This window comes from Mustela lutreola, chromosome 8, assembly GCF_030435805.1.
Source record: "Mustela lutreola isolate mMusLut2 chromosome 8, mMusLut2.pri, whole genome shotgun sequence".
NCBI classification, from domain to species: domain Eukaryota; kingdom Metazoa; phylum Chordata; class Mammalia; order Carnivora; family Mustelidae; genus Mustela; species Mustela lutreola.
This window is the reverse complement of record NC_081297.1, coordinates 18,036,773-18,060,332: the sequence shown is the minus strand read 5'-3', so window position 1 is coordinate 18,060,332 and position 23,560 is coordinate 18,036,773. Positions and strand designations below refer to the sequence as shown.

Sequence of the window (23,560 nt, the reverse complement as noted above, 5' to 3'; positions counted from 1 at the left end):
CCTGTTAATCTGTCATTTACTGGGGAGGAAAGTGGGGCTCAGCTAAAAACCTAGATGGGAAGAAAGAAAATAAGGTTTGCTCCCTTACACATCTCTTCTGTTTGGCTTTTTGGGTTGTATCCATTGTAATGAACCCATAGCAGTAAGAAGTTGCTTTGTTGAGTTCTCAGGGTCCTAGGAAATCATCAAACCTTGGTGGTCGGGGGCCAGGAGGGGAATACCAAATTTATAGCCAGTTGGTCAGAAGTACTGGGGCTTGAAACTGGCATCTGAAAAGGGGCAGTCTTGAGGGATGGAGCCCTTTACCTGGGGCCGGGGTGGAGAAGGAGGGGGGCGTCTGCCTCAGCTACGCATTGTTGGTGTCCAAAATTTTTGGACAATCCAGAATATGCCACTTGGGCACGATACTTTCAAAGGTGACTGAGGAATAGAAGGGGGAGGAAAAGTCCTAACAATAGCATAATACTCCTTTTGTAAAGGAAAATGACATTTATAAGGGAATTTTCCATTTGTAAATGTGTCTCCCTCTTCCATACGTGGAGGAGGACTCTTAGCAGCTCTTATGAATGGAGAAGACACTGACTTGAACCTGTATAATGAATCCTACCGAACTTGTTGACCATACTTTCCCTAGTCACCTTCCTGTAACTTACCTCCCTAGCGCCCAAATAACTTCTCTTTTATTTAGCCTCTTCTCCAACTCTGTGGCCCTCTGGGACGGCATATAAGCCCCCAAATTATGGCTGCCTCCTTAAATCACATTTCTTTGTGAACTTGAATGTATAGCACTTAATTAAATCTGTTTTTCTCTCCTGTTAATTTGTCTTTTATCAGTTTGATTTTTGCATTGCACTCATTGAAACTTGGAGGATAGAGGAAAAAGTGTTTCCTCCTCTATGACATCCTGTTGGAGTCAAGTAGCTAGAAAAGCCTGTATAGTGTTGGGAGGAAAAAATTCTTAACTATAGGAACATATACATTTCCCCCCAAAATGTTCTATAGGTTTTAGTGCAAACTCAATACAATTTTCAGTGACTTTATTTATATAGTATAGCACTAAATACATTATTTAGCGTATATGGAAGGACAAAAAGCAAAGATTGTTCAGGCCATTTCTGTAGAAGAAAAGAAAATGAGATAGCTTATCTAATAACAAATACCTAAAATTATGTATCAGTTTCAATGGTATTTGTCCACAAGGCAGGGTAATCTAACTAATGGAACAGAACAAAATACCCCAAATCTGGCTACACACATGGAATCCTGACATATAACAGATTATTTTCAATACATTATTTCAATACATTATTTTTTGACCTTTCAGTTATCCTTATGGGGAAAAATAATCCTGGCTTTTCAAACCAATACTAAAAATCAACTCCAGTGGATCAAAGACCTGAGTGTAAAAGGCAATAATATAAAAAATTTTGGAAGACTTTAAGATGTAGGAGCATTTTAAAAACAAAACATAGAATGTGAAAACAATGAGGAAAGGAGTAAAGACTGACTACATGATCATAAAAACAATTGAGGGGGGCCAGAATTTCATCAAAAACACCATAAAAAGAGTGGGAAGACAAAGAGCTGAGAGAAGATATTTGTAACACACACAACAAATAAAAGATGAGTACCCATAACATGTTTTTGTTTGTTTGTTTGTTTGTTTTAGAATTTATTTGTTTATTTGATAGAGAGAGATCACAAGTAGGCAGAGAGACAGGCAGAGAGAGAGAGAGGAGGAAGCAGGCTCCCCGCGGAGCAGAGAGCCTGATGCGGGGCTCGATCCCAGGACCCTGAGATCACGACCTGAGCCGAAAGCAGAGGCTTAACCCACTGAGCCATCCAGATGCCCCCATAACATGTTTTTTAAAAACTGAAAATTAATATAGGGAAATCTCAGTAGACTGGACAGGAGGTTGCTCAGGCAGCTCACACACACCACCATCATGATCACCAATTGCAAATCTAAAAGGAAGAGGTAGACCTTGGAAGTGGATACTACTTCACTATCAGGCAGGAGGAAGGAAGGCTTCCTCCTCCTCCCTGTACCTGTCCCCCCAAAAAACAGTCCAGCCAATGACAGACAGTCACAACTCAGCCACTAAAAAGCCACTATACTTTGAATGCTCACTTTACTCCAATGGGCTTTTTGTTTGTAAAAGCCTTCCCAACTTTCCAGTTTCCTCTATAAAAGAGCATTCCTCTCCTTTGTTGGGTGGATTTACCTCTGGTTTTGCCATAACTTGCTTGTCCCGGGTTTGCTATTCCCAAATAAACCCCATCTTTGGTAAAATAAGTGGCAGTTTGATTTTTAAGTTTAACAAAACACTCTTATTAATTAAAGAAAACAAATAACAAAAAAAGGAACCTAAACAGGCACTTCACAGAACAAGAAATCTGAATAATCAATACGCGTAGAGAAAAGTCAATAATCTTATTAATAATCAAGGGAACTCATATTGAAAACACAAAGAGATGCAGTTTCATGTCCATTAAAATCAACAAAAACTAAAATGTCTGAAAAAATCAAATCTCTGTGAAGAAGAAGAGTAACAAATATTTTTACATACTGCTGAAGGGAATGTCTTTTATTACACTCAGTTTAGAAGACTCTGGCATTTTCTAGCAAATAGGAAATTACAATTCTACTCTTAGGAATATACTTTAAGAGCACCCTTGCACATGTACGCATGAGATGGTATAAGAGCTTTTGCAAATCAAAACTGCAGTTACAGCAAACAGTACTACCATGACAGATAAGAATATTGGGGAATAATAATGCAGTGACAATGAACAGAGGCTAGGAATACATATCAAGAAGGATGAGTCTCAGAAACATAAATTCAGAACAAAAGTCAAGAAGAACACATACACGCAATATTATTTGGTATATATATTTATATATTTGTTATATAAATACATATATAAGAAGCTCAAAATGGAAGATTTGATAATTCATTTGGAATTAAAAATTTAAGTGCAAATAAAAATAGAGGGATTATAAGCACAAAATTCATGATTATGGTTCTCTTCGGGCATGGATGGCAGTGGAGATGGGTCTGGGGAAGGGTATACATAGGATATCAAAGACACTGGTAATGTCTTTGTCCTTAAATAGAGCAGTTGTTACATGGGTATTTGGTGGTACCATGATTTCTTTTGCAATTATATTTTATAAATATTCTTTTGTTCCTATTAAAAATTAAATAAAGGAAATTTATTTAAAGATTTATTTATTTGAAAAAAAGAGAAAGAGAGCATGCATGAGCAGGGGGAGGGACAAAAATAGAGGGAGACAGAATCCTGAAATAGACTCCCCGCTGGACATGAGGCCCGACACAGGGCTCCAGGGCTCGATTCCAGGACCCTGAGATCATGACCTGAGCTGAAATCTAGAGTCAGCCGCTTAACAGACTGAGCGACCCAGTGCCCTAATAAAGGCAATTTAAAAATGATAAATTATTATATAGTCAGGTAGTTTACATCAAATTTTGCAAACTAGATATTTGTATGTAAGAAGTTAATGTCTGCCAGTTAAAAAAGACCCAACGATGTGTACAAAACAGATTTAAAACATCAAAACGTAAAAATGTGGATTTTTTTTGAATGCAGAATATTTTCCAATTTTCTCTTTTCTCTCTCTTACTTCCTCCACCTTCTTTTAGATTCAGCCCTGTGGTCATGTCTCTGCCTTCATTAGGAAGACAGAAGCCAGCCTAGAGCTCACTGCCAAATCTTTAAGTTGCCTATATAGCTGTCTGTGTACTTCATTGTCCCTTCTTGGGCTGGTTTGCTAGAGTGGCTAAAACACAGCTCCAAAGGCTGAGGGGTTTAACCAAAAGAAATTTTTCTCACAATATTAGAGACTGGAAGTTTGAGATCAAGGGGTCCGCAGAGTTGGTTTCTGCTGAGTTCTCTCTGTGGCTTGCAGATGGCCACCTTCACCCTATGTCCTCACAGAATATTCCCTCTGTATGCGCCTGTGTCCCAATCTCCTGTTCTTATAAGGACACCAGTCAAATTGGATCAGAGTCCACTCATAGGACCTCACAGATCCACTCATGGTTTTTTCAAAGGCCTTACCTCCAAACACAGTCACATTCTGAGGTGTTAGAAGCTAGGACTTGAACTCTGAATTTTGGAGGGACACAATTCAGCCCATAATATTCCTTTTTTTAAAGATTTATTTATTTTAGGGGGAAAAGCAGAGGGAGAAGGAGAGAGAGAATCTCAAGCAAACTCCCCAATGAGCACAGAGCCTGATGTGGGGCCCAAACTCATGACCATGAGATCACGACCTGAGCTGAAATCAAGAGTAGGATGATTTACCATCTGAACCACTCAGGAGCTCCCAGCCCCTACACTTCTGTACAATGATGGAGAATCCCTGTTGCCCTTAAGAACAATCCTTCCACTTACGCAGTGGCTCCCCTCTGCTCTGGCCTTCTCCAGTACTCCCTCCTGCACCTTATTTTCTATCTTTTACATTATGGATTTATCCCTCAATTCTGGACCTTTCCCATCTGCATACACGCATTTTCTAGTATCCCATCTTTTAAAAAAATGTCCCTTGACCCTAGCTTCTCACTCTAGCCTTCTAGCCATGGCCCCATTCCCTCTATTCCCTTTCTCAATGTCCTCAGTCCACATTGGATCTTCTACCCATTCCTGCTGAATGTCCACCCCTATTGCTCCACTATGGTGTTCTTCCTGGGATCTGCAGTGATGCCAGTGTTAATATTGCCAATGTCTGTTTTTGGCTCTCAGCTAACTCAAGTCTCAGTGTGTTTGATACCACTGACCATCCTTCTTGAAGCCTTCTCTTCTCTTGATCTCTGTGACACCACACTCCCCTGCTTTTTCTACTGCCTCTCCAACAGCCCCTCATTTGTCCTGACCTCATATAAATACATTTTCTCCCAGGTGATCTCATCTAGTCCTATGGCTTTAAATATATTACGGTGATGACTCAAATACGTATCTCTAACCTGTTTCTCCATAGACCTCTAAACTCATACATTCAACTAATTGCCAGATATTACCACTAAGACATCTAATTCATTCATTTGTTCAGCAAATACTTCTAATTGCTGACTTTGTGTCGGTTAATATTGTAGGTGCTTGGGATATGTAAGTGAAAGGCACAAACCAAGAACTCTACTCTTGTGAAGCCTACTTTGAAAAGGATCCACTCCCTGAGTTCACAATACTCTTCTTCCAAAAGACTCCTCCAATCACTAATGTGAACTGGGCTTCCAGCTGTCAAAAAGCTAGGAGCTACCTAGGATTTCTCCCCCCCTCCTTTTTTATTTTTAAAGATTTTATTTATTCACTTGACAGACAGAGATCATAAATAGGCAGAGAGGCAGGCAGAGAGAGAGGTAGAAGCAGGCTCTCTGCCCAGCAGAGAGCCCGATGTGGGGCTCGATCCCAGGACCTGGGATCATGACCTGAGCCGAAGGTAGAGGCTTTAACCCACTGAGCCACCCAGGCGCCCCATGGATTTCTCCCCTTTGTTCTTCTTCCACATTGGCAAACCTTATTGGTTCTACCTCTAAAATATATCCCAAATTCATCCCCTTCATTCTATTTCCATTGCTCCCATACTATTCCAAACCACCTCCATCACCTACTGAGAGATGACTGAAACAGCCTCCCACTGTTCTTACTCCCACTCTTGCCTTCCTCTCACGTATTCTTTTTATAGCAACCTTAATAATCTTAAAAAATACATATCAGACACAAACAGATACCTCTATACACTTACAAAAAGTTAAAATCTAAAGGAGCGATAGAACTAACGAAGAGTGCAGAGCAGCTGGAACACTTCCACGTCTCTCAAGGTAGTCAAAATTGGTGTAACTTAGAAAAACAGTAGAGGGGCACCTGGGTGGCTCAGTGGGTTAAAGCCTCTGCCTTTGGCCCAGGTCATGATCCCAGGGTCCTGGGATCGAGCCCTGCATCGGGCTCTCTGCTCAACAGGGAGCCTGCTTGCCTTCCTCTCTCTCTCTCTCTGCCTGCCTCTCTGCCTACCTGTGATCTCTGTCTGTTAAATAAATAAACAAAATCTTAAAAAAATATACATACATATATACTTATAAGAGATATGTACAAGAGGGGCACCTGGCTGGCTCAGTTGTAGAGCACATAACTCTTGATCTTGGAGTTATAAGCTTGAGCCCCATGTTGGGTGTAGAGACTATGTAAAAAAAAAAAAAAAAAAAAAAAAGCAAAACCCTTAAAAAAATATGTACAAGAATGTTTATACAACAAAATACTGTATAGCAATGAGAAAGAACCAAGTATTGCCATGTGCAAATATTGCTATGTGCAACAATATGGATAAATCTTATAAATGTCATGTCCAACGATCAAAGTCAGACATAAAGAAGCAAGTGTTGTATGGCTTTATTTACATTAAAATCCAAACATAAGCAAAACAAACCCTCTGACAGAAGTCAGATTATGGTAACCTTTGGAGAGGTGGAAGGTGCCATAATATCCTAATTCTTGATCTAAATAAGGATTATTTGGGTATATTCCTCTTTTTAACAAAAATTTGGATTGTACATTTATAATCTGTGTACTTTTATGTGTGTAAATAACACTGCAAGTAGTTGTTTGCTTTTTAAAAACCCTGCCAATAAGCCATTCTTGTCAAGGTATAAATTTGAATTTGATTCCAATCAAGATTTTAGAGTTAAATTCTAATTTATGAGAAATATGGAAAACAGAGGAACAAATGGCACATTCCCTTGAGGAAGCAAACTAACAGATACAGAACGTGTGACATTTTGAAAGACAGCTGCCTTAATTATTGTAAAAGTCAATGTCAAGGAAAAGAAAAAAGAGAAAGGGTAGGGGAAAAAAGAAATGTATTACAACTGAAATGATACTTGTTTTTACTACTAAGTGACACATGTTATAAAAAAATGGAAGCATGACCATTATAAAAGAACAAAAACATTAAATTAAAGTGTTTCTTTTTCTCCCTCATCCTCCAGACATTCTGCATGGTCTCCAATATTGTGTTGTTCTGCCACATTTTTTTCAATTAAAATGTATCTTGGAGGGGGCACCTGGGTGGCTCATTGGCTTAATCTCTGCCTTCGGCTCAGGTTATGATCTCAGGGTCCTGGGATTGAGTCCCACATCGGGCTCTCTGCTCGTCAAGGAGCCTGCTTCCTCCTCTCTGTCTCTCTGCCTGCCCCTCTGCCTACTTATGATCTCTCTCTGGCAATTAAATAAATAAAAAATCTTAAAAAAAATTTTTTTAAAAATGTATCTTGGAAATGCCTTCATAGTAATACATATGAATTTACCTTAGTTTAAATGGGTATTTTCTATCATTTATGTCATTAAGTAGTATGATTCCATTATTTTCTATTAAAAACTAGTTAACAATGCTAGTCATTGTATATGTATTTTTATCCCCTTAAATTGGGATTACTAGGTCAACATAAATGCACATTTAATTTTTTTTTAGAATTTGCTAAATTTTCTTCCAGATGGGTGGTACCAATTTATGCTTCCACAATATATGTGTTTACTCATTAACCCACACCTGCCAAAAGTAGGTAATATCAATCTTCAAATTCCTGCCAATTGGATAGATGAAAATAGTATTTTTTGCTTCATTTGCATTTGTTTGATTTTTAATAAGGTTAAACATTTTTTTAAGTCTGTTGGCCATTTGGATATTTTTAATTATTTAGAGAGAGAGAGCATGAGGGAGAGGGAGGAGGAAAGAATCTCAAGCAGATTCCCCACTGAGCACAGAGCCTGATGCAGGGCTCAAGTTCTTACCACTCTGAGATCATGACCCAAGCTGAGATCACCAGTCAGATGCTTAATCGACTGAGACACCTAGGTGCCCCTATTCAGCATTATCTTAATGATCGGTAGGAGCTCTCAATACATCAGGAATATTAATACATTATTTGCATATTTTATTTGCACAGATTTCTGAGTTCTTCATTTTTCTTCAAACTATTTTTACTTTCTTTTGTTGTACAGAAGTTTTTCATTTTATGTGTATTTTTATTTTCCTTTATGGCTGTGGAAAGATTCATGCTCAGAAAGCCCTTCCCTATTAATTTGTTCCTGTGTTTATTGTCTCAACACAGGCTTATCCAGCCCCTGCTACATGCCTCTAGGTATAAAGCCAAGATGGCGGCTCTCCCAAAGCAGAGTCTAGTGGGGTGAACCAGAACACTCAAAGGTAAATAAACATGAACAGGATAATCTTAGGCAACTGCTCTGAAGACCACAGAATAGGGTGATGGAATAGGGACAGACTGGCCTACAAGTTCTGTCCTTGAGCAGTGGTGATCACAGGAAGCCTGAGGAGGCACACTTGAGCTGCAGTATGAAGATGGAGATCAGAGGGTTCAGGGATAAGCCCCAAGGCAGGAACATATTTGGCAGATTTGAGGGTCTGAAAGCTGCAGCAGAATGAACCTGGGGAGCCCAGGGGGCTCGGGTCACCAAAGGGCAGGAAGACATAGACCAAGCAAGAGAGCGCAGACTCCACCTTGAATGCTAAGAAAGAGGACTAAAGGGCATTTTTCAAATATGTCTACTTTTTATGATGAAACATACACCAAAGTAGAGAAAATTATAATAGTCCATTACACAGTTATCAACCCATTCTGTGTTTGTGTATTTTTATGGGAATCCTAGACATCTTATCTTTGACCCCTACATACTTTCCAGTTCATCTCTAATCACTAAGGGTTTCTTTATTTTCTCATATAATCATACTGCCACCAACACACTAACAAAAATAACGGTTTCTTAATATCACTTAATATCTAGTCCATAATAAAATTTTTCTAATTATCTTGGAACTTTTTTCCCTAACAGTTTGTTTGTTCAAAGCAGGATCCTAACTAGCCCCACATATGCATTTAGTGAGATGTCTCTAGAAATTCTTTTAATCTAGGGCGGAACATCATTCCTTTTGTCCCTCCCCTCCACTAGCCACTAGTCCACAGTCCCTCCACTCCACTAGCCAACATTCTCCCTTCAACTACAGATAGTAGCTCATCTTCTTTCCTTCCCTCTTTCTCGTTCTTTCTTCTATTTTTCGCCAATAAATATTTATTAAAATCCAAGCACTGCACTGGGCACTGAGGAGAATCTCCATGGTTCCTGTCTTCCTAGAGGGAAATCTGTATCTCCATTTCACCAACACATTTTAATGCCCTTACAGGAGTATCCACCTAGAATTTTCTCCTGCTCAGAAAATTCAAGCATTTCCCATTTTATGTGGAAAAACTGTAGAGACACAGATGGGAACTGGACTCCCAGCTCTATAACCGACAAGCTCTGTGGCCTTGGGCAAGTTGCTTAATGTCACCTTGGCTCAGTTTCCTAAGTCTAGCCAATGAGGATACTACTGCCCACCTCAAATGCTTACTTCGTGGGGCTGAAACAGGCAAAAGATACTTGGACTTCATCTCTGGGCACCACATTTTGGATGAGCTGGATAGCACATTTTGGATGAGCTGGATAGCACAGGCACTTCCATAGTGGTGTAATTTATACCTTATAATTAGCAAGAGCACCAAGTAAGAATACACGGCTGTAATGTGGCTCTTGTTCTTACCACTGCTCTCTGCGCCACATTAGAAACTGAGGAATTGTGGTGGGGTCCTGGCTCTTGCCACTTGCTCATGTGAAGACTGAATAAAACGATATATCTAAACTCCCTGCACAAAGAAAGCAGTCAATAAAGCATAGCTCTTTCACTGTTATTAATAAAAGCATAAAGATAAAATAAAATCAAAGGTACCTGTGCAAACTTTCATGAATTCTCCTAAGTTATTCGGTTTCATAGAATATTGCTGGGAAATCTATGGCTAATGCAACCCAGGAATTGAATTTTTAATTTAATCTCAACTTCTATTTTAATAGCCACCTATGGGTACTGGCTACCATGTGGGGTGCTGCAACATTCAGCAATCTGACCAGGTCCTATTTGCCGTTTCACATGCTATTGTAAGTGGGAAGCCAATTTGCCTAAAGTTTTGCCTACCCAACATCACTCCTTTAGGTACCCAAACCTCTCTTTTCCATATAGTAAAACACTCCTTATATTACTTCCTGGGATGGGCATGTCACTCTGGCTTGGCTTGCAGTGGAGGGTGGGGGACAATAACTAGGCCAGATTGGTCAGGGTCAGTCTTGAGACTCTTGTAGGAACTATTCAGAGAGAGATGCTCTGCCTAAGGTTGTTCTCATATGAAGAGAACCTGCCTGGAACTCAAACCATCAGAGAAAGTAGAAGCAGGATATGGACAAGATAAGATTATTTGATAAGACTATTTGAGCAGCTAGATCCAGCTTTTCCTGAAGTCATTACTATCACTATACGTTACAGTTACATGAACCAATACATTCTTTTAACTAATGTCTGTGTGAATTAGGTATCATTTGCCACTGAAAACATCCTAACAGACACTATGCTGTCTGCCTAGAATCCCTTGGTATTTCTTGTCTACCAACTGAGAATTTACTTTAAAGCCCAGCACAAATGTCACCTTCTCTGTGAAGCCTTCCCAAAGCATGAAAGCAAACCTAACTGCTCCAATTGTGGTGTTTCCATATCTCCTATTATACCTTTATCTCTGCAATAAACAAAGTACATCATGGCCAAGTTTGTAATTCACCCCTATTCATCTCTCATTCATCTTTGTAATGTCAGTATTCGCCGTATCTCAAGCATGCAGTACTCACTCAACATGTGTTCAGTTAAACTGAAGACGAATTTCTTCTACTTTAAGATATTACAGCCTAATATTTTATGTAGTTTGTTGCTGCCTTTGTCTATTAAGATAAGTATGTTTACTATGTTGAAACATAGGAAATTGCTGGTATTTTGCATTTTGGGAGACAAAGGTGGCAATTTCCTATGGTTCAACATAACAGGTACAGACGATTACTACAGCTATCTTAAGGGCACTTTCCCATACCTGCAGTCAGTAGTCAGAAAGCTACTGGTCTAAGTACTAAGAGAATTAAGGGGGCACAACAAATGACCAGTGCCAAGGAGCGTCACAAACATGTGAAATGTTTGTTGAGTTGGCAGACACTCAGACGGCACTTCTCTTGTTGCAGACACCACTGTAAGTGCTGCACAGGGATCTGTTCATTCCATCCTCATTCTGCCCTCATAACAAGCCTGCGAGGGGGGCACTATAATGATCCTCATTTGACAGATGACAAAACTGAGGCAGAGAGGTTCAATCTTCTGCCTAAGGTCACATCACAATAAAGTGACCGAGCCAGGACTCTAACCCAAGTAGTCGGACTCCAGCCAGGGTCCTGGTTCTAAAGCACGCATGATGGTAACTGTCGAACCCGGATGCCATGTGGTCCTGGCAGAACTATTAGAGCAGCCGTCTGTCCAACAACGGCAATGTGGAAGTTGCTTATTGATGTGAGTGCAAGGGAGCCGTGCCAGCCGTCTATTTAGTGCTGCATGATACATCTCCCCAACCTTAGCACCATAAAACCACAACTGTTTATCATGCTCACGAGCTCCGTGGGGTGAGGAATTAAGACCAGCCCAAGGGGATGTCTTGTCTCTTCTCTGTAATGTCTGGAACCTCAGATGGAAAAAGAAAATGGCTGGGGGCTGGATGCCATGAATGCTGAGCTCAGCTGAGCCTCTGGACCCAGTACCCACAGGTAGATACTCCAAACAGCTTGAGTTTCTCACAACACAGCAGCTGGATTCAGAGAGGGTGAATCCGGAAAGAAAGGTTCCAAGAGGATGAGAATGAAGCTGCAAAGGTTTTTTTAGACCTAGCCTCTGAACGGGTGCAATGGCCCCTTCTATACCCACGAGCAAGGCACCAAGGCCAGCCCTGATTCAAGGAGGGGGGATTAGGTTCCACCTTGGTGTGGGAGAGGAGGGAGTAACGCTGCAGGGGAGAAAGACAGGGTCACCGCCCTGTGGGAACACATCTGGCATGGTGTCACAGAGATTGTTGTCACAGCAGTAGGTTCTAGAATATTTTCAGCTGGAAATTACTGAACCAGTGGCTTAAACGAGAAGAAGGATATTATCTCATGAAATGAAAGGGCCAGAGGCAGGTCCGGGCCAGAGTTATTGAGTTGCTCAGTGATGTTCCTCAAGGACCCCAGTGCTTTCCATCTTTCCTCTCTGCTGCCTTTAGCACATCCAAAGTGCCTCAGTCCTTGGCTGCAGATTGGCTGCCGCAATTCCAAGCATCAGGAGACAACGATGTCAAACAAAGAAAGCAGGAGGATATTTCTTCCTGAAAGGCTTGTTAAATGACAAAGAATAACCTCCTCCCCAAACCTCAGAGCCAACTTAGTTTCAGGTCACACTGGTCAGGTACCTGATTTGTCTGTGTTCACGCCATATCTGGAAAGGAAGCAGGAAGGGGCAACTGGGTGGCTCAGTAGGTTCCGTGTCTGCCTTCGGCTCAGGTCCTCATCTGAGGGTCCCGGGATAGAGCCCCACATAGAGCTCCCTGCTTCTCCCTCTCCCACTTCCACAATTGCTAATTGTTTATCAGGCCCAGCGCAAAGAGGCAGGCAGAGCTGTGAATAAGACCGACAATATCTCTGCCCTCATAAGGGTTACAGCCTGGCATGGAACAAAACACGTAACCGGCAATTACATAATTAAATACAAATGTGATAAATGCTCTGAAAAGAAGTATGCAATCAATGAACAATTTGCCATAATAAAAAGTATTTCTTCCCAGAGGTTTAACAAAATGAAAGGCAAGATTACAGTTATCAAATCTAAAGGAAGCACTTGGTTCTACAAACCCTAAAAGGAAATCATTGAAAACTATGCATGTTCCCATTGTGTAGGAGAGTGAAGCGCCATGTCTGGCAGATAGACGTGTCCTCATCAGTAGAAAAGATCCTCCACCAAGGGTAAGAGATCATTCACTGGGAGTTATGGCAATCGCAATGAACTCGCTGGGACTATCTGACCTTCTATCCAACCGCATGCTCACCAAACAGACTTTGGATTACTTCCTCACTTACCCAGACACCAGACTGGAATTTTCCAGTCTCTACAAATTGATACCTGCCACAATAAAGTGTTATTTTGGTCAATTTTATGTGAGTGTGAACAGTCTTAGGCCTGATCCCTTTTCAGTGACCTGAAAACTGGGCAGACAGATCTTCAAAACCAAAAACACAGACTGGGAACCCCCCAGTGAGCCCCACTCTGCATTCACAGGGTGGGAAGCTGGCTTTACCCATGAGAGCACCAAAAACCCACCTTGTACATTCCTTTGATAGCAGCTATGGCATCAGCCAACTGCTGATTATAGCATTTTCTTATGATGTCCTCATTCTGCAAACCAAAAATAAGTACAGTGAGCACCATACTGTATTTCCACATATGACTCTCACACCCTACTGAGGGACCCCATATAAAACCAAGATTCAGATCATCACAAATCTTGTGAAAAATCCAATTTGTAATCATTTCTCCTGCACTACAGCTATTAGACTGCATTCAATCTTTTTTTTTTAAAAAAGATTTGTCAGGGTACCAGGTGGTGGGTATTATAGAGGGCACGGATTACATGGACTGGGTGTGGTGCAAAAATAATGAATACTGTTATGCTGAAAATAAATAAAAAATAAATTAAAAAAAAAAGATTTTTTGGGGCGCCTAGGTGGCTCAGTGGGTTAAGCCTCTGCCTTTGGCTCAGGTCATGATCTCAGGGTCCTGGGATCAAGCCTTGCATCCGGCTCTCTGCTCAGTAGGAAGCCTGCTTCCCCCTCTCTCTCCGTCTGCCTTTCTGCCTATTTGTGATCTCTCTCTCTCTCTCTCTCTCTGTCTAATAAATAAATAAAACCTTTTAAAAAAAAAAAAGATTTGTTTATTTATTTTTGAGAGAAAGAGCACACATGAGAGAGTGCGCATGTGTGAGCAGGGGGAGGGGAAGGAGAGGGAGAGAGAAACTCTCAAGCAGACTCTACACTGACCACAGAGCCCAATGCAGAACTCGATCTCGTGACCCTGAGATCATGACCTGAGCTGAAATTAAGAGCCAGCCACCCAACCGACTGAGCCAGCCAGGTGCCCTATGCTGCGTTTGATTTTTACTTATACTTAACTATAGGCAATAGAGAGCTCAAATGGATAAAATAAATACAGATAATTAAGCATTTTATTTCACTTTATATATTTAAGTCTTTCCACTATCTTCCTAGAGCTGCTTTTAAAAACAGTAAAACCTTTTTGTAATTCATATCCTCTCCTGGCCCTTGTACCTTTTGAATGGGATATGCTCATAAAAAGAAATCTAGGGGCGCCTGGGTGGCTCAGTGGGTTAAGCCTCTGCCTTCTGTTCAGGTCACAATCTCAGGGTCCTGGGATCGAGCCCAGCATGGAGTTCTCTGCTTGGCAGGGAGTCTGCTTCCTCCTCTTTCTCTGCCTGCCTCTCTACCCACCTGTGATCTCTATCTCTGTCAGATAAATAAATAAAATCTTAAGGAAAAAAAAAATCTAGAGCCCCCTAGCCATAAACCAGAGTCATTTTCTGATTAATCCTATCAGTTGACCATTGTTTTGGATAAGAATGAAAGACAGTACATCAAAAAAACCCCACAAACCTTGATTCTGATTTCAGTTCTGATTCCAGCATGGACTGCAAACAACGATTAGGTTTTAGAGTCAGACAGAATTGGATTTCAATATCATTGTGCCACTTTCAATCTGCCTGACCTGAAGCAGGTTACTTAACCTTGGCATGTCAGTTTCCTTATCTGTAGATCACGGATAACTGGGTTTCATTTAAGTGTTGTTGAGGGACTTATGGAGGAAACACATTTAAAAGGCTTAGTGTGGTTCTCAGAATGGAAGGGCCCATAGAAGAGGGGGAGTTTTGTTTTATAACTGAGGAAAAGCAATAGTTGTTCTTAATGCCAGACAAATATGCTAACCTGACCAAAGATTTTAGGAAATTTCTTGAAGCAGCACAGTTTTCAAGCCTTGGGCTCCTACAGAGATAATAAGCACAAATAATATCCTGTAAAACTGTGCTTAAGAGCCAGATCTTAAGCATCAAACTGTCTGGTCAGGAAAATAAACTCTGTAGTTTAACTGATGGCTTTAAGCAAGTTAATTAAACTTCCCGGGCCTCAATTTCCTCATCTGTGAGAGAGGGATAATAATCACACCTACTTCATGGGGTTAGTGTGAGGATTAGATTAAATTATATACAGAGTACTTACAAAGTTCCTGACACAAAGTAAAGCTACTATATGGACTAGCTCTAATATGAGACACAACATATGCAAATTAAGTTGCCCTCATGAGTTGCTAAATTCAAAACTGTAGTATATACCGATCTAAGCACAAGATCAACCACATATAGAACAAAGGAAATGAAAGAACGTGTACCTCTTGATAATGTTTTTCAATTGTTAGGATCCTGTCATGTAGAGCAGTGAAGAGATTAAAAGACTCTTCTTTAAGACGGTCCTCAAATTTCAACTGAAGCAATTCTTTGAGGAACCCAAAATCCACTTGAAGGGATCTAATAATCTGAAATTAGAAAAATGTACATTATTGAAGAGAGTAAGGGCACTGTGTGTGAAGGCTAGTACACTGCTTGGTTTGGGGTTTAGAGAAGCAAATTCTGCCACCCTAAGACATGTCTCTTTGGCATATTGATTATTTTAGGCTGATTATTTTTAAGAAACTGCAAACACAGGTGAAGCTCCAAAACTGAGTTGAAGTGACCCTCTCATAAGAGACATTTACATTTAGAAGGGAAATCTCCACTTGTAAGGGTGTGTCCCTAGCTATACCAGCAAGAGGGGGATGACTTAAAATCTCTAGAAACTCCTATGCTGATTTAAGTCTACGTAACCGTATGCATAAACAATAAACCTTGTTTATTGTACTCTTCTTCAGAATCTCCCATAACTGCTCCCCTCCTCCCCCAAAATCTTCTTTTGTCTTTAGTTGAAAGTAGTAATTAAGGCCATTTCAGAGAGTTACACAATTTTCCTCGGTCTCTCGCATGTATTCAGGAGGTATACATGTTACTAAGTTTTTTTCTCTTGTTAATCTGTCTCTTGTCAATTTGATTCTTAGACCAGCTAGAAGAATGTTCAAAGGTAAAGAAAAATTTTTTCCTCCCCAACATGGAGGAATGACCTGGAATGTAGTCAGGGGCCTGCCCTGCCTTTCAAGAACACCTCTGGAATATGATGTACATTGGAGAATCCCAGTTAATCTGCTAAATTAACATATGCTAATGGAGAAAGGGAGAGAAGAAACATTCCTCCCATTTATTCTTCCCATGCAGAATAAAATATCTGAGCTAACAACAACACTTTATCATACCTCAAAATGTACAGTCCAAGATGTGGATATTAAATCAGAATAGATAGGCAAAAATCAACATTTGTTTTGAGTTTACTAGCCAAGCACTTTAATATATAACCAGCATGTTGACTAACAATCATTTCTGATCACCAAAACATACAATGTATTTTTGTCTTCCACCATCTATTTAAAATGTATTCCCTAGGCAATCTTCCCCTGCCCTGAATGGGAACTTCAGTCAGTTCCACAACTTTTCTGCTCGTGCTTCGAATATAAAATCCTACTGTCACTCAAAACACAGCCTCAAGGTGAAATTTAGAATATTATTACCATGAGTTAAACTCATTCAAAATAAGACTGGGTGATCATTGCTACTCCTTCCTCAGGCCCTATGAATATAGAATTCTTTTTTTCCCTTCTTCCTATTATTGGGGGTCCTCTGTCCTTTTAGATCATTCTACTGGATAGTGCCCAGAATGTCCCCATGATGAGGCACTTACTCTCCCTTTTCCTCTTTCATAGGCCACATGTTGCTAATGGGAAACAATCATACATTCCTCACCCCAACAACCCTGGAAATATAGAATGATACCAACTTAGCCACTTCATCTTCTTAGCTTCTTTAAGTACAGGTCAGCACCAGGCCTCTGTGTTTTCCCAAAGCAGCAAACATACTTCAGGTTCCATAAAGCCTGCCTTACTAGCTTTGAGTTGAGGAGGATTGCTTCTGGTAACTCTTATATAAAGAGAAGAGCAATAATGCTTTCTTGATCACCTCAGTAATTTTTCCTCTTCACCTCCTGACTCCTTTATTTTGATTATCCTTGATCTATTTCAAAAGCCAAGAGTCATTGATCTAACGCAACATTCCTTTTGCAAATTCTGCAAATGGAACCTAACTCAAACTCACTTTGGAATTTGAGAACTGCTGTACTGGCATCCTGGAAAGAATCTCATTTTAGTATCCTGAAACTACAGCAAACATTTTATTCTGCAAATGAGGGTAATAAGACTTCCAGTGGTTAAGTGATTATCTAATCCAACATCATAGGATTAGAAATGGAAGGCCCAGGTTTGAATAGTTATGACTATTTTCTTATACCATGTGGTCAACTCATGAAGGGTACTATATTTAGAAATTATTTTTAAAAATATTTGAAAACAAGTGAAATCTTAAGGAATTCCTTAATTTCCAGGAACAGGCAGAGATGACTTTGCCTTTAGAAGACCCAGTCATGTGTGGACTGCATGTTCTGAGGAACGGAGGCAGAGAAATCCTGTGTGGTCAAACAAACTCCACTGGAAGTGAGACTCCCACAGATCACTATAAACTCTAGATAAAATATGAACAAAACACAATCATTATTCTGGAGAATAAACAGAAGCAGGAGATCCTGGAGGGGATTCAAAAGTCAGAGGAAGGAACTGATGTAGGGTGAGATGCCTGCTTGGGCAGCTGAGTTGAATGACCTCACAAGGCAGCCAAACCTCAACTAGAAATCATTGGCCTTTATGGTCTGAGTAGTAAAATGATAGAGCAATCACACATACTGAATGTAATTGTGTGGGGTTCCTAAAAATAAAAGAACCAAAGAGAAGGAGTGAAAAGTCTGTATATAAACTTAGAACAAACCTCAACGTAACCCCTAAAACACACATACACGGAAGAGACTGCAAGCAGCCCAATGAGATTTGGGCTGTCAACCAAGAAACATTTATATTTGGAATCCAAACAAGTTTATTATGTGCTAAAACAAAGATATCAACAGTCTTTGGGGGAATATATACATAAATATCAGAAGCCAGGACATAACGTTCACAGTACCCAAGGAATAATTCAAAATACCTGATTAAAAAAAAACAACAGGAAGATGTGATTCAGTCTCCCCAACAAAGATCTTTCAGGCCAAAACCAATATTACCCAAATGTTGGAATTATTAGGCAATGATTTTAAAGCAGCTATTTTAACTATGCAGAATAAAGTCAAGAGAGTATAAACTTATAACAAATGGGAAAAAATAGGCAGTATCAGCAGACAAATAGAAACTACAATAAAGAAAACAAGCAGAAATTCGAGTTGAAAACTAAAATGTCTGAAGTTAAAAATTCACTGGAGCAGTTTAATAGAAGAATAAAGATGACAGGGGCACCTGGGTGGCTCAGATGGTTAAGTGTTTGCCTTCAGCTCAGGTCATTGTCTCCAGGTCCTGGGATGGAGTCCTATGTCAGGCTCCCCACTCAGAGGGGAGTCTGCTTCTACTGCTGCCTCTCCCCACTGCTTGTGCTCTCTCCCTGTATCTCTCTCAAACAAATAAATAAAATCTTAAAAAAGAATAAAAGAATAATGATGACAAAGGGGAAGAGTGTGTGAACTTGAAGATAAATCAGTAGAACAAAAAAGAGGAAATAATTTCTAAAAATTTTAAAAGTGAACAGAAATTGGCGATATGTAAGTCCATAAACAGAGGTATTAACATGCAAGTAACTAGAGTTGCAGAAGGAGATGATAAAAAAAGTAGGGTAGGAAAAAAAAATGCTTGAAGATATAATGCCAAAAAGCTCCCAAATATGATAAAAAAAAACAAAGATTCAAGATGCTAAACAAACCTCATGCAAGATAAAGACATATGAACCACACCTAGGTACATAATAATTCAACTGTTGAAAATCAAAGATAAAAAGAAAATCTTTTTTCTTCTTAAGAATGCCTACACAAAACATAGGGCTCAAACTCACGACCTCAAGAGCAAGAGTGGCATGCTTTACTGACTGAGAAAACCAGACACCCCCAAAAGAAAATCTTGAAAGCAGTCAGGAAAGAAAACAAGTACATGCAGGGAAATAACTTTTGGTATGATTAAACTTTTATTAGAAACCAAGGAAGTCAGAAGAGCAATGCCATAGCAAAAAGGAAAAAAAAAATACTTATCAATCTAGAATCCCATATCAATGTAACATTTTAAATAAGGAAAACTATGAGAACTCATTGCCTAAATTGAGAATTGTTAAAGAATCAGACTAAAAAGAAATATTATAGGGCGCCTGGGTGGCTCAGTGGGTTAAGCTGCTGCCTTCGACTCAGGTTATGATCTCAGGGTCCTGGGATCGAGTCCCGCATCGGGCTCTCTGCTCAGCAGGGAGCCTGCTTCCTCCTCTCTCTCTCTGCCTGCCTCTCTGCCTACTTGTGATCTCTCTCCGTCAAATAAATAAATAAAATCTTAAAAAAAAAAAAAGAAATATTATAGACTGGAAACTTAGATTTTCAGAAAAACAGGAGTATTGGAAATAGTATATATCCAGGTAAAAGACTGGTTTTTCTTCTTATTAGCATAAGATATATAAGAATGTTTAAAGCAAACATTATAGGCTGTGTGTATAATGTATGTAAATACAATACATACAATAACCAAGGCATAAGGCACCAGGGAGGGCAGTAAACAGATCTATACAATTTCAAGGGTGTTACATGTTATGTGAGGTTGTACAATACTAACACTAAGTAGACCATGCTCTTTGCTGAAAGAAGAATCAAGGGATCTTTAGGAAGAACGAAAATTAAACTCAAAATTAAGTAAGATATACAGGAAGTAATGTTGAGAAGGAAATTAGCAAATGTGAGCAAATCAAAACAAATATTAAGTGTATAAAATAATGATATGAATAGATAACTGCAAAAAATATTAGGAAAAAAGGTAGAACTGACATACTTGAAAATAATAACATGTAAGATGGGGGGTGATTACAGATAAAAGTAGTAAGTTTCTTGCATTGTTTGACAGAAATTAGAAATTCTGGCTACGTCCACACACTGTAAAACCAAGTGCACATGTTCAAACTGGAGGCAATCATTAAAAGAATAAAGATAACATGATTCAGCACATATTGCATGGAGCACTGGGTGTGGTGCATAAACAGTGACTCTTAGAACACTGAAAAAAATAAAATTAATTAAAAAAGATAGATAGATAACATGATTCACTTAATTCCCAATAGAGGAGAGAATAGGAACTAAAGAAAGTTGATCAATCCAAAGAAAAGTAGGGAGGGAGAAAAAAAGAAGTATTAAAGAAGAAGGTAAGAGAAATTACAAAATAAGTTGACAAAAAAATTAAAATAGATTAGTAATCACAACTAATATTAAGAGAATAAACTAGCTATTGGAAAGATGATAAGATTGGGTGCTTTTTAAACCTACTATCTATAATCTGTAAAAGATATACCAAGGATGCAACACAGAAATGAGGTCAGTGTAAGGACAGGAAAGATTTATCAGGCAAACACTATGCCAAAGAATGTTGGTATAAGGATATTAGTAGCGAACAGAATGGCAAAATAAATATATTTACATACATATATATGGACATGTACACATATACACTTACATATATATACACTCTGAACTATTTGAATGAATGCAGATTATTTTTAATTTCCCGTATCCAGGGCACAATGACAAAGACTGACCTCACACAAAGCTTCAGTATAAGTTGCAGATACCAAATAATTTGTCTCACAAAGAGTTTTCACCGATAACAAAAGACTGACTTTAAAAATCAACAACATAACAATAACTAAAAAGCATACCTGGAAAATGTTAGAGCATTTCAATACAATATTAATCAATATTAAAAGCAATAACTAATAAAAATAACTAGTACTATGAATACTAACAAAATGCTACATTTCCAAATTTGTGGGGTGAAGGTAAAGAAGTATTTGGGGGGAAATACAAGACTGTAAATGCTTATAAAAGAAAAGAGGGGCCACAGAAATGATGCACTGTAGGCACTGGGAGCTGAGAGCCCACTATCCAAACCCATGATCCATTACACTGGTTCTTCCTTACTGAGAGGACTGGGACTTTGTCTGGACAGAACTACATCTAACTAAATTGCTCACTACTCTAGAACTCCTTCCTGTTGAGGTGGTCAAGTGATACAGTTAGGGCCAATGATCAATAAGCTGGGGTTTTCTATGGAAAGTTCCTGCTTTCCTACCATGGTCACCACCGCCCCCCTTCTCTCATAGTCTCCTTCCTGTGTGAAATGCAGATGGCGGCTGGAAGCAGAGCAGCCATCTTGCTACTCTGAGGTCAGAAAAATGAAAGCAAAAGCCACGCACTAATAATGGAGATTTAGAAAGATAAAACAAGTCTGGCACGTAGAGGACAACAGAGAGCTACGGCCCCAACTACAGATGCCTACTTCTAAGTGACTTCGTATTTGATTAAACCAATATAGTTATATTTCCTAAAAAGAGAGCTGTATGACATCCTAGTTGATACTGAGCTCCAACACAAGGAATCAGAAAAAAGGAAAACAAATTGAAACCAAAATAGTAGACTAAGTTAAAAAATAAAAAAGATAGGAAATTTATGAACTAGAAATAAAGATAGGAGTGAGGATTAATACATCTATATAGCATCAGTGTTCTAGGCACAGAAATAAGGAAAAGAAGCGAGGGAGAGAGGGAGCGAGGAAAGCAGGATGGGTGGAAGGGAGAAGAGAAGGAGGAAGTAAAGCAGCAGAAGGCAAGTGCACGGGAGCCATTTCTTAAAGAAGGTTCTCTAAAGCTGCCACATAATATTTCCATCTAATTCTACTGACCAGAACTTAGCCATTTGGACATGACCAGCTGCAAGAAAATAAAGTTACAAAACTTTTCTGAAGGTATTATTAGAAAAGGCAACAAACTGGCAAGTATGTAAGAAAAGAGACGCTTCCAGAAGTTACGGGTCGGGGTGTAAATTGGTACCATCGCTGCACAGAGCAATTTGGCAATATCCCTCAAAATGACTAATGCATACATCCTCTGACTCAGAAATTCCACTTCTAAGTTTATGCCACAGACTGGATGGCCTCTGAGTATGTACAGAATTCTTTATCACAGTAGAAGATTTGAAACAACCAAAATGCCTATTAATAGGGAGAGAGCTAAATAAATGAAGCACATTTTATTACAGGATATACTTGTGAAAATGACAAGGAAACTACCAATACGGACTGATATTCAGGTTGCACTGTTCAGTGAAGAAACAGAAACAAAGTACACAGGAGTATTTATAGGAGTATGCTATCCCATGTGACAGTTTTATTGATTAGGGGTTTTAATAACTCTTGATATCTGAGATATATGAAATGTTCTATTTCTTTACAGCCAAAAAAAATCCAAAGGAAATATGGTAGGAAGTCAAGATTTGACAAAGCTGTATGCTGGGCAACACAGTGATTCACTATGTGACTCTCCACATTTTTCTACCATCCAAAAATATTTCATAATTTCTAAAGTACCGTAAATAGAAAATGTTCGCAGATATCAAAAAATTCCCAAGAGAGTAACAACATACTTCACTAAACCAGTTAATACATATAAGCATGATATAAATATAAGCAGTAGTTGATACAAATTATTTTTAAAAAACATGACTGTCATCCAATTCAGCTTGCAAATTTAAAAATTTTTAGTTATTTCAGTTCTGTGAAGGAAAGAGACATCAAGGCAAACAATACCCAAAATAATCTCAGAAGTTTGAAAATAAATTCAGATTTACCCGTATTAGCTTTTCTGTAGATGAGCTCAGCTCTTTTAAGGGCAGAATTTCGCTGGTATCTGTCTGTGTAGCATGGTCTGTGCAGAAAAAGCCAACCTTCAAATCATCTGAAATAGTAAGTCTGGGGAAAAAATGGAGAGTAAAAGTGCTTTATAGAATAGCCATTTCCTTTAAAATATGTGTTATTGCACATATTTTTGTGTAAATCATATTCTATTTAAAGATTCAAAGGGACTGGTAAAGTGAGGAAAGCTCGAATTGGCTGCTCATGATTTGGGGTTTTCCCTGCCGATTCTCTGCCCTGGGGCATACTGCTCTGAAACTCATCTTATTTCCATTTTCTGAGATATGATCAATTTGTGCCTCCTTTTAATATCCTTCTACTGTTTTACCTGGGCTACTGCTCAGAGCCATTATAGGTTATGCATGGGCATATCAAGAAAAATACTTTCAGGTAGTGGTTCTCAAAGTGTGGCCTGAGGACCCCCTGGGGTTCCAGGATCCTCCTCCGGGGAACCCACAAGGTCAAAATTATTTTCATAATGGTATTAATATTTTATCTGCCTTTTCCACTGTCATGCTCTCACAAACGTTCAGGGCAGTTTTCTAGGAGCGACAGGTTACAACATGAATGTAGAAGCAGATATGAGAATTCAGCTATCAG

At 39.3% G+C, this 23,560-nt stretch overlaps 1 protein-coding gene across 1 annotated transcript in view; it reads right to left on the bottom strand.

Moving 5' to 3' along the window:
• Nucleotides 1-23,560, bottom strand: part of C8H10orf67 (chromosome 8 C10orf67 homolog) — a 143,130-nt gene that overhangs the window by 106,664 nt on the left and 12,906 nt on the right. Inside the window, exons 2-4 of the mRNA XM_059183932.1 lie at nucleotides 22,897-23,017; nucleotides 15,413-15,556; nucleotides 13,277-13,351 (exon numbers count right to left, since the gene is read on the bottom strand). Of these exons, the coding sequence (XP_059039915.1) occupies nucleotides 13,277-13,351; nucleotides 15,413-15,556; nucleotides 22,897-23,017 (340 nt within the window). The remainder of the gene's footprint in view (nucleotides 1-13,276; nucleotides 13,352-15,412; nucleotides 15,557-22,896; nucleotides 23,018-23,560) is intronic.